The 12052-nt window shown below is 43.5% G+C and overlaps 2 protein-coding genes across 2 annotated transcripts; one reads left to right on the top strand and one right to left on the bottom strand.

Annotated features, from left to right (window-relative positions):
- Positions 1-927: 927 nt before the first annotated feature.
- On the bottom strand, positions 928-2610 carry PHALS_05401 (Thaumatin; the record flags this gene model as incomplete). Its single annotated transcript, XM_024722967.1, has 2 exons — positions 928-2491; positions 2564-2610. 2 exons carry the CDS (start codon positions 2608-2610, stop codon positions 928-930), a joined length of 1611 nt encoding a protein of 536 aa, XP_024573991.1.
- Positions 2611-4124: 1514 nt separating this feature from the next.
- Positions 4125-5031, top strand: PHALS_05400 (dsRNA-activated protein kinase inhibitor P58, contains TPR and DnaJ domains; the record flags this gene model as incomplete). Its single annotated transcript, XM_024722966.1, has 2 exons — positions 4125-4453; positions 4512-5031. 2 exons carry the CDS (start codon positions 4125-4127, stop codon positions 5029-5031), a joined length of 849 nt encoding a protein of 282 aa, XP_024573990.1.
- Between the last annotated feature and the right edge of the window lie 7021 nt (positions 5032-12052).

The following is a 12052-nucleotide window of genomic DNA, read 5'->3' as shown; positions in this document are numbered from 1 at the left end:
TTGGAAAGTTGAGGTGTCATGTGTAATGGAGCATTACAAACGTCTGACAGTGTCGCCTTTTCATTAAGTCCCGTTTACTAGCTTCCAGCTAATTCAGAATTATGCTGATGTGCTAAAGCGTGTTTGATCAATTTGGACGCAGGTTCGCTTTCGTATTAGCCATTCTAAGGGTTAAGATGAGGTGCAGCTACTTACATTATCAATGATTAAACCAGAAATCGCGGCAAGACTTACGATGTCTCGGAGCCTGTATAGCTATCAAATTCTCAACCATAATCCCTTATCCTCGCTGCAGATTTTGATAACTCGCACCGCGACAGCGTTATTTTCTCTTTGCCGAAACTTTTTGTCTTACAATACATTAAATCATATCGAAGTATTGATCAGATCAGCCGGTTCCAAAGTGCTCGTGTTCCGATCAATAAACTGAATCTGAATTAGTTTTAACAACTTCATCCCTTTTGCCCAGATAGTTTGTTGACATTATATATTGGCCCTTGGCACTACTATGAAATTCTACTTCTCCATCTGCATATTCCCAGTAAGGAGCGCTAGATTTTGTCCATGAGATGATCTTGCTAATCCCCGAGCTCGCTCATATTGTAATGAGCTTCCTATTTATCGATTGCGTTTGAAGCAAAGCTTATTTACGATTGCTCTTGGATCTACTTTGATCAAAGGCATTTTATAAATGGAGTGAAGGAGTTGGCCGAGTACTTACCGAATAATTCTCCTCTTAACCTTTTACATTACGAAATAGTATAAAGCTCATTGAAAGATTCCTGATAACTATCAAAATGATTCGTTTATTCGAAAAAGACGAAGTACCTGACTACTGACACTGTAGCTACACGTCGAGGCCTGCTTGCCCCGTGACATTTGCATGCCTCGTTCAAAATTTGAATTGGACACCGTCACAGTGATTGCTTAACAGGTCATCAGCTGATCATAAAACGAATCCAAATTAGTAAGAGTAAAGTCGAAGCTGTCAAGCTCGACGATTTTAACAACTCCGTCTTTCGAGTCGTCAATGATTGTCACGTATACTGTGGGCGTATCGTACCGACGTGGCGCGAAGTTGTCACCTTTAGGATTCGGATATTTACCATCAAAGTGATAGTAATGAGTCGATACCATGTCGCCTTGCAAGTTGGTCTCGATCACCTCAGAAACATCAAGTTCAGCACAGCCAGCAACGGGCCCCATGCCACGACAATTGCAACCATATTGGTTCGAGTGCACTACCTGAGCATTTAAGATCCAAATCGCTGGTCGGTCTGGAATCGCACCCTTTGGCATCATGACTTTTGTCACAAAAATCTTTCGGCCACCACCCCAACCTTGGTAGTCATTGTCGCCCGCAAAACCAAGACATTGACCATTGCACTTTTGGCCAGTCAAAATATTGATCTCCGTACCCGTGGAAATACCTGGACCACCACCTATTTTGGTCGGATCGGAGGCATCGTCTAATTTACCTGCAAAGACCGTTGGCTGGTCGGCTTTATCCTTTCCGTCAGCTGTGGCATAACCTTGTGGACCATGTTGTCCATTGCCCGAATAGTCAACATTTTTGTTGTTCATGAACGTCATATTGTCGACTTCACCTGTCTCTCGTGCGTAGTATGAAGCACGATTCCATGAGCTGTTCCCTCCTTCGCTAGTGAATACAGCAATATTGAAAATTTCCATGGGACCACGGAAGACCATTGTGACAGGTTCGGACATGGGACCAACGGGACTATGCAGAGTCACCGGTTCTTTCGAACATTGGTTCAGATTGGTCACACGATTGTACGTTCCAGGATAATTACCAGCGTAAACTCCAGCGTATGTGTATGTCGTCTTGACAATACCAAGACCACCGGGTGTTTCAGTGCGTTCGTCTAAAGAGGGAGTCGAAGTCGGGTCCGGGGTTGATGGCTCCTGTTGCTCAACCTCGTTCTGCTCCACCTCGTTGTCGTTTTGCTCTACTTCATTTTGGTCTGCCTCGCTTTGCACAATATCGTTCTGGTCTGGCAAGTATTGTCCAATTTGAGATGTATTGAGTAGATCATTACCACCATAACAAAAGGTTACATCGAATGCTGTACCCAACGGACAGTCGCGCATTTTCTTGTTATCCGTTGGAAAATGGTAAGCATCGGCACAAGTTTCATTGTTATCGCTCGCACATTTAACACAGGAACAATGTGGTAAGTCCAAATTTGACGTTGGGTCAATCGAAATGGCAACATTGAAACCTGTCTTGCCTCCGAGTTTGCATTCAAGGTAACTTGAGCAGTAGTTTGGCATGGGTGGAATGATGCTTAAGTCGTACCAGACGACAGAGTCGACGGAAAGCTCTACTAATGTTGCTGATGTGCTGAGTGAGTGGCGAAACATGTGCGATTGCCCAGTGATGACATGCATGAGAGATGCTCCAATGGCAATGTCACCCACCTTGTCGACAGATGAGCCTTTTTGGCTATGGTAGAGCTCAATTGGGTAACTACATTGATTAATGAAGTTCAGTGTGACACCAGGTGCACCAGCTAAGGCGGTAGAAGTCGTCGTCGCGTACAGATATGCAGCTAGTGCGAATTTCGAAGGCAGCGCCGCCTTGACCATGTTGCTTGAAAAGAGGTCGAGCATCTCTTATGAAGAGAAGGCAGGTCGTCGAGTTCGTACCAGCAAGCAGATTGCAGAATGGTGAAGTCGAACAACGAACCGACAAAAGCGCATATCGACCAAGAGGTTGCTTGCCTGTACAGTATAAGTTTGAGGACAGCCTGCTCGAACATTGAACTGACTCGGAGGGAGTCGGTGCCGGCGATGGGACATATTTTTTTAATTTTACCTGTACAACATAATTACCGGTTAATGATACTAACTCAGATTTGATTAGCGTCATGTGAAAGTAATTTTTTATATTGATAACCTTTCTAAAATGATAGTATTTTGATTGCTGATTGAACGACAGCCTTACAACTTTGCGATTAAAAAAGAGCGTACATTTCGAACATACATCGACCATAGCTGTGGTCAGAAAGATCTGCTAAACGGCGTGCAAATTGTGGCGTGCGTGTGCGTGCGATACCAGATGGCCCCGAAGCTAATTTCTAACTCATATGCAGTATTACGCTGGAAGACTTTCACCATTGAAAGAGGTGAAGGTAGCTTATACTTGCAACCCACTTCATCAGCGAATTGTCCACCCCAAGAACTGGCTTTTGACATGAGAGTCACCATTTTTGAAGTGAGATAACTTGCTAGTGAAATTATGTCTTTTTAATTTGATGATGCCATAATATCACCCAGTAGGAATATTATGAATTTATGGCTGAAAAGAACTCTTTCATCGAGTTTACAAGACTGTCTCGTAAAATACAAGCATTATGTAAAATACAAGCATTAGTTAGAACGCCTATGCCACGTTCTGGGCTTTAATGTTATCAACTCTAAGTTCGGAAGACATCTAGAATCTAACTCCCAAAAATTATATTGTAATCATGTGTATCACAAAGTGTGGGCATAAAATCTAGTGTTTTAGCGTACAAATAAAAATCAGCTCGTGTATGGAGCATACCTGATTGCTTTCCCTGTAGTAACGGTAATGACTCGACTCTCCAGCTGTCAGCTGAGCTGGATTTAGTCGACGTTTCTTACGACAATTGTCGCTGTTAAGAATTAGACATACGTACAACACTTAGAAGGAAACGATCGTTGCTCGAAAGAAAGGTCTCTTCATTCAAAGACCGCCAATAATATATCAAATGTTTTATTACTATACGACCTGCAATGAACTTCTCGATGGTGCTGGATATTCACCTGTTCATCTGGCATGAACGTTGTGTAACACGCTATCATTTAAGTGATGAACTTTATGCCTTCCTAATACAGAGGTTGGGCGTTGCAACATCTTCGTGATCAAATACTTGAATGAATGGCTCAGAACGCACACCCGCCACGTACCTCTACAATGTTCTATAACTAACCTGTTGGATTCTTGGAAGGATTGATAGGGGGGTACGCCACAAGATCTGACCTGCCCGCCTGCTATTCTAGGCTACATCATGGATGACAGTCGCACATTGTTCGAATTCTTTTTTTAAGTCGTCAGGTTCATAGTTACCATAAGAAACATGTCCAATCCATCAACCTCGTTAGACACTCAAGACCTGGCTCTCCGCGACATATACCAATTGATTCGCAAATGTCAAGAAGTGCTTCTAACTAATCCGTCCTGTCTGCATACGCTTGCCGTGCGGGGCCATGCGTGTATGAAAGCCAAGCTGTGGGGTCAAGCTGTTAAGGACTTTACAGAAATTTTGCATTGCCGACCAGACGACGTTCATGGAAGATTTAGTCGCGGGATGGCGCTTTTTAAGTGCGGTAAAGTAGATGATGCCCATAGTGACTTCTCTCGCGTCCTTGAACTTAATCCTGACCATGTCATGGCGCGTTACGCACGGTAAGCATGTCATTTTTTACTTTCACGATTGATACTAACAGTAAAGATGGTACGATAGAGCTGGCTGTTACAATTCTGAAGGTGAGTTTAATCAAGCTATTCAAGAATATATGTTGGCACTACAGTATGATGACAATGAAAACGCAAGAGGCTTCCGAGGTGATAAGCGTCGATTGGGTTTGCATGAAAATGCAGAGCATCTTATTCGCAAGACTTTGGGTTGCTCTCGACGAGAGTCATCTTCAAACAAATTAGTCATTTCGATGCTGGAAAGTGCGGCGACTTGCACTCCTTTGCACAAACAGAAAGACCTTGTCGTGCGCCAGCACATGGGTTTGATTCCAGAAAAGAGACGGAGAAAAGTAATGCAAGTGCGAGTACATTTAAACGAGTGGGTGACAGCAACCCCCCAAACGAGTATTCAAGCACCTCAGCAAAGTGTCCTTAAGGCAGATAACGCGACTATTAATGAGCTAGAGACACCAGAAATGCTACATCGTCAAGAGACCAAACCACGCCAAGAAAGTGCTTCTCGTGTAGTACCAAAAACAGTGCGTAAGGTCACTGTAGCATTGTGATAGCAACATTGAAGAGAATTACTCACTCATGTAGTCGATATTTGCTTCCTATTTCTTGGAATCAAGCGTCGTCGTGATAGTAAATCGCAAGGTCCAAGGATTTTTCGCAGTCTAGAGAAAATAATTGATGTAGTGAGTAATAGAGGATCAGAACATCCATTTTACTTGTCTAAGCAATTTCGCAGTGTTTGTTTCAAGTGGAAGTCAAATTCAACACGTTGCGCGCAGCACAATGCTCAACCACACGATAAAGTGGCCTCTCTCCAGTGATTGGAAATCCATGTGACACACTCATACTTTCACTTTAATTCAATCGCAGAATTTTGAAACCTTCGGCAATTGTTCTTGTTGTGAGGTTAAGTTATGTGCCCCCGCCAAACACTTTGTAGCCATTCTTCAGATCCTGGGACATAATTCATGTCTTCTTGCGAAGATGAAATGCGGTGAGTTGCTGATAGAGGATCGAAGTAAACGTTCAAGGCTTGGAGAGATTAAGTGGTAAGTCTTTGTTGTTTCTAAGAAAAGCATAGCTTTTTTAACCAGATGAAGACCAAAATAACGTGCAGATAGTATATTCCCTATGTGTTAATTGACGCTACCTCATCTACCAAGCGTCTAGCCAGAGTAAACGATGGATCCGATTAATGTTCTCAATTGCTGCACCCGCTCTACTGATCTCTTGATCAGGTCTCCTTTCTACTCGTGCATTTTGTTCACAAGATGACATAAAACTCCATGCTCAATGAGTCAAGAGTCTAACGCATGTTCTGCTATATTTCATCCTACACAGTGTGCGCTTAGGCTCTGCTCAATAATTCACTACGCATCATCACAATTTACTTTTAAATTACGCCTAGTTTTGCTATAGAGGTCTTTTTAATTGCATTGGGTGAAAAGATTTTACGACTAAATTTGTAATTGCATCAATTACTTCCGGAAGCAAATTTGTAAAAACGTAAAAAACTTCACGATCGCTCCACAGATATAAGTCTCACTTTTATCTAAGTGTTGAATGTAAAATCGTTTGACCGTTCCGTCCTACTCACTTTCATGTCGATCTGATAAGGTAAGTCACCTTTCAATACATTACAGTTTTAACCTCTCGAGAAGTATCAGCTGTGCAACAATTCCTGACTTATTTTGGGAATATGAACAGCTAGGAGGAACGAGCAACATCCACTGCTTACTCATCATGATTTCTGCTGATACTACAGCGCTGCAGTGACAATATATTAATCTGATTGATTCCTCCGATTGACTGATGAAAGTTTTTATTCTTGCATAAAAAATATGGGTTGAAAACGGTTTATCGAAAATTGTTGTACGATGATATATAGGTGGCATACTGCTTGCTATACACGCATTTTTCATCAAATCTGGCTTTGATGATTGCAGTAACAATCCTTTGGGTATTTTACAATCAATATCAAGAGAGCGAAAAATACTACTGGAACTTATCGCAGCGGGACTGTCGGAGGAAGCAGTTGCTTCATATCCGCGGTTATAAACGCACACATGTGGATGGACTCGAACGCTCCACTCAGGACCGAGACCACTTCTTCGGATGACATATATGAATTAAGCCTAGCTAATACAAAATCAATATGCAAAAAATATATTGGTGGGAAGTGAGAATTTCTACTGCAATTGGTGTCTAATTATTCAAGAGCATAGATATATAGAATTTATGCTCATACGTCCAATTTTTTTCGCAAATGAAAAGATAATTTTCTAAGCTATAACCGGCATGTCCATCATATTCAAAAGAACAGATACATCAATTTTTGTGCAATTTAAGGAATGAGTACGCAAAGTTACAGTCCTTACTGGGACGTGACTACACTAGATTTCACACCGAATTTTAAAGTCAGTGCACGAAAAAACACACCTGCTCGAAACCACCATACCTGGAGCTTCACATCCCGTTTACATTTTATTACCTGCGCGTCAAACCATACTTGCACCGGGGGTCTTCTTCCGTAAATTTTGTCATTTAGCTGAACAAGCCCCGAAAAAGTCGCGAGTCTCGGGGTCAACGCAATTGATCAAGTTCTCGGTGAGAATGCTAAGGTGAGCTCCCATTAAAGCGGTCGGATTGATTCTTGGAGTTGTGGCCAAAAACCTACAAAGACACACGGCTTAGCCAACTTCCAAACAGGAAGCGCTCACTGCCCCCATCCTCCTTGCTGCACGAGTCTCAAACTCCATGTCCAGTCGAGCGTTGCGAGACTTCCGTCTAAATGAGTCCGCTCCCACAAATAACTAAACCTCGATCAAATTATTACGCCGTAGTTACGGTTTCAAACAATCTGGATCCACTCATGCGCTAATGCGGACGTCTTACACGCCAAAGCTTACGAGCCTTCCTCGTTCACCCTATAGCGAAACGAGCACAAAAAGTCTTTCTACGAGCAGTTTTACAGCCCTCAGGTCATCGCTTTCTAGAAAGAAATACCTGCGCTAAAAGCAGCGGCGATTCAGAAAAAAACCGCACCCTCCGTGAAATTTAGAACCTTGGGAACTCGCAGATGGCAAAAATGCCGACGAGTATCAAACTAAGCTAACGCACTGGGTGAGCATTGCATAACAAGCCGTCTCACACTTCTTGACTTCTTAAAGTCCACTAGCCAGCTCTACTGAATCGAACGGCTTTCTTGAGCATAGTCTCATGCTTGACGCTGCAAATCTCGGCGTGGACTTTGGGATGCTAGCATCTCCTCAAAAAACCGTTGTTTACCGGCCCAATCGGCTTCGTGAGACAGCCGTAACAGCAACCGCAAGATTGTTCGCCACCCTCATATAGAAATCTTGCTGCAACAGCGACCCGCCTCTTCTTCGAGAGCTTATGGTCAAGAGCGCACCTAATATAAGCGGCAGAGACTCTTGCTGAAGTGAAGCCTCAACCCCCACAAGTTCCTGAATAAGGGTATCTTCTCAATTTCACCAGATACTGGTGGCAGTCTTGGTATACCCGCCGACCCACTCAAACGGTGTATGCGAAAGTACCAACGATTTTGTACTGCGTCGCTTCTTTGGAGCAATAGGTAGCTCTTCGTCTGGACATGATGGGGATGGTGCCGCCTACAACAGAGCTCTTCGCATTAGACTGGCTCGTAAGAGCAGAATCGTGGTATGATGGCAAGACAAGGAGAACTCAGGATATGTATGTTAAGAATAAGATAATACATTACTCCTCTACGACTGATCACAGGCCAGTGTAACGCAGTCACAACTTGGCCGTGTAGACTGTAGACGTTGTATATATCGGCAGGTTATTTTTATTCAATGAATTCTCTTACGCCACAACTTATTCGCGTGTATTTGCAAGCTTTTGACATTGGCTTGCTAAAATTTTGCGTATCCTTGCTTTCGACCATAGCGTCGCATTCCCTGCACACGACGCTCAGTCTTATCGAGGCGTAATTACTGTGTTTCTACGATTGTAGTTGGGCTAACATCGGCAAGTCAAATTTGATTGACGGAGCCTCTCCAACTAAGACCGAAGCCACTCTGTGGCGGTATCAAAGACACCCTGGGCTGGTAATCATATTTGAGAAAATAGAACTTCAGCGCGAACTCAATGAGTGGGAGCATTCGATTCTGCACCTCGTACTCTCCGCGTAATTAACTCGAAAGATAACCTTGACAGCGCAATACACGCGTTCCGTCTATGCATATATGGGGTGTTCAGCGGTCGACATAAAACTACCAAAAAGAATGCTTATCAAACCTTCGCTGTTAAGAGCGGATCATTATATGGTACACTGGATACCGGCAAGACATGTCCGAGAGACCATTTGACAGCGAATGGCTTGTTTATTGCCTCACTAGTCTCAATGTCGCTGAGATAAGAATATTTCTCAGACGACCCAAAAAGTCCACGATGTTGGGAATACTAGATGTGTTTTTTAGTCGATCAAAAATTCTCTGAGCTCATTGGCTGTCAACACTCTGCCGGGACCTGCAGGTTGGCCAAAAAATCCGCCGCATGCAGCGAGAGTTTGATCCGTGGGTACGTATCGTACGTGTGTGCATATGTTTTGCTACCAAAATATCCTGCGCCACCAATACTTATTGCTCACCAGTGTCTTTTTATTTCTTATATGGGCACCAAAGTGGGTAACATGTGCCTCGGACAAAAAACTGTACTTGAGATCCTCATCATCAGGCAGCACTACACGCTAAGAGTCATGCGGGTCAGCGCTGTGATAGACAAGCTTAGAGGCATAGCGGTGCAGGCATGCAGCCGCGCGCTTAGAAATATAGAATATCTAAGTTTCAGCGTGTTTTTTAGGATTTTTTGGCAACGCAACACATGTTGCAGCGCCTGCACCGTAAGCCGTACGGATTGCCTTATCCATTTACAAAGTCACCGGCGTGATTTGATGCGACATATCTAGTCCGGGTGACACGGGCAATACGAAAGCGGAGCTGCAACAATATTGAAGCGACCGTCACCCTTTATCAAGCAAAGAAGGATCACCATCTTTGCAGGAAAGGTGATGGTGACGTCACTGTTCACGTCGCAACGACACATAAATCTTTGTGATCACACTGGTAAACCCTGAAGTTGTAGAGGGATACTTCGTTGCAAGTAATTTTTGCCATAAACAGTGTTAAACGTTTGGCACCTTTTCGCTCGCGAGAATTAAACACAACCACGCATTCATGCTCCTTGACTGCTGCTTGGTTTTTAGCGCAGCAGATTGTAACGGCTGTGTGGATTACACAAGTCAGTGTGATCACACAATGTTGTGGCTACACTGTTACAAGAAGCCACTACGTGGCGGGATTGCCAGTAATTTTGCATATTAATTTGTTTTTACCATTTAATTAGGAAACCTAAATTTTTAGGTATAGGCGGCTCGGTTGCAAATATATCAAATAAATACAGTTTCAATTTTGAACAGAAGTGTGTTTTTGCCTTGAATAAGATTCTGAGTACTTTTTGGGGTAGCGAATTGCGAACCGCCACACTCGTGCTGATTCTGGTATAGAACGTTAGGTCGGTGGCTTAGCTTGGCTTCCTCGAGCAGAGAGCCACGGCAGCCCCACTGCAGAATGACTGATCTGGATTGAGAAGTGTGATAATAGAATCAATCATTCTGACATAGCCTTAACATTCGTTTCTTCTGTCGCATTCAACATCATTTAACATTCTTCGTAAGGGGATTGTAGAGAGGTTGTGCCATATCATAGTGCTTTGAACTAGAGCAGTCCAGGTCAAGCTACTCCCTATAACCTCCTTAGAGCGGAGGCACTAGTCAATCTACAATGACCGTTACCTTTGCAGAACCTGCTGGTACTCTCTGCTTTCCAATGAGATAAAATTAGTAAAAACTCGACGGCATCAAATACACACTTATCCATTTTTTGTAAATCGCTTGTTTTAGCGCCTACACTCGAGCACTGCTATCAACCGCTGAAAGTGGCTCTTCACATCCGACTGCATTAACCCTGTACGCTACGAATCGCTTGCGGCTGGATTATGGTTTATGCTTAGGGATGTTGTAGCCTAAGCCGCTCTGTCAAAAGATAATTGAACGTCACTTGTACAACGAATAGTCCCTATGGCATACTCAGCACATCTCGATTGAAGCATTCACCGCAGTGAGAGAGGTATTGCTGCCTGTCATCTGCAGCTGATAGTAACCATCAATTAAGTCAATGGTACTGCAAAAATGCAGCCGGTTAAGGGGTTCTGGACGACGACAGCTTTCCTAAAATTTGCCGTTTTCGCCGATATCGTGGCTTTATTTAGCGTAATTCAAGTACGCACAATCTTGACTAAACCATTAGCTTTTATGACGAAAAAGTTGATGTGAGTGTGGAAATTGGTTTTTATCATTATCATTCGCCCACTTGTGTTTCAAATGGAAGATATGCGTCAATGACGTCTCAATATTAATTTCATAATCATTTTGTTCCGGGATACCAGGACGCACCCTCGTATCTTGCGGCGTCACGCGTGGTGTTCATCGCATCGCAACGCTTTTATTTTTTCAAATAAGGATACAAAATTTTTTGTGGGACTCTTGAGACTAGCTGCTTTTTACTCACGCTCAGTGTTCTGCGACGGATGATGAGCTCAGCTACCTTACTTGCCATGTCGATGTCCTCTCTGTCCTGATAATATTTGCGCATATCCCCGATGGATGTACTCTCGTCTCTATACGATCTTCACCTAGAGCAATAAATAAAGGCTTGCAACTTCAAGGACTTTCTTGATCACTCCATCCACGAGTGATGATTTTTCTTTCTACGTCCCCGTGGAATCTGACTCTTTCACACAGCGTGCCTCTCGTAAGATAGTGTTGCCTTGGCTTTACCGTCATAGTATGACAAGGATGAACCATTTTTCTCATCTTTGAGGATTTGGTCCTTCCAATAGTCGCTTTTTAAGTCACCTGGCACGGGGAGTTACGAAACCCAGTCACTCCTACTCTCCACCGCCCCTGAATTAGGAGACAACATCTCAAATCCGCTCTTTACCATTCCCCGATGACATGCCAATGAGGAAATCAAAACTAGGCTGGAGTGAGGCGGTTCTTTCATGCTTTTGTGACTGCTTCCTATTCATCAATGACAGCATCAAGAGCTTCGTCAATAACGTCAAGGTTGACAACATCCGCATTAATAGTGCTGTCTTCGTCCGTGTTGTGACGTACTCAGAGCAACGTAATGTACACGTCATGGCAAGCAGCAAACCAGTTAAAGTAGTTGTCTGCAAACAGCGACAATGACGGAAGTAATGACGACGACTCCGTAGGTCTGTGCCCATTCCTTGCAAACCCACGAGCACACCGACTTCACCGAACTTACCACGAATTGCCATATTTGGTTTACACCACTAATCATCGGTTCTAATGGCCTGGGCATACTCTTGCCAAATTCTTTAATCATTTGCTTTTGCCACTTCGGATTGGCATCGCAGTTCTGCCAAACCTGTCAGTGGTGACAGAGTGCACAAATCGATGAAGTGTCAAAACTTGTGGCAATGGTTTTTTAACGGGTTACACGA

This window comes from Plasmopara halstedii (genome assembly GCF_900000015.1).
Source record: "Plasmopara halstedii genome assembly, contig: Scaffold_289, whole genome shotgun sequence".
Lineage (NCBI taxonomy): Eukaryota > Oomycota > Peronosporomycetes > Peronosporales > Peronosporaceae > Plasmopara > Plasmopara halstedii.
The sequence above is the reverse complement of the archived record's forward strand: the minus strand, read 5'-3'. Positions and strand labels throughout refer to the sequence as shown.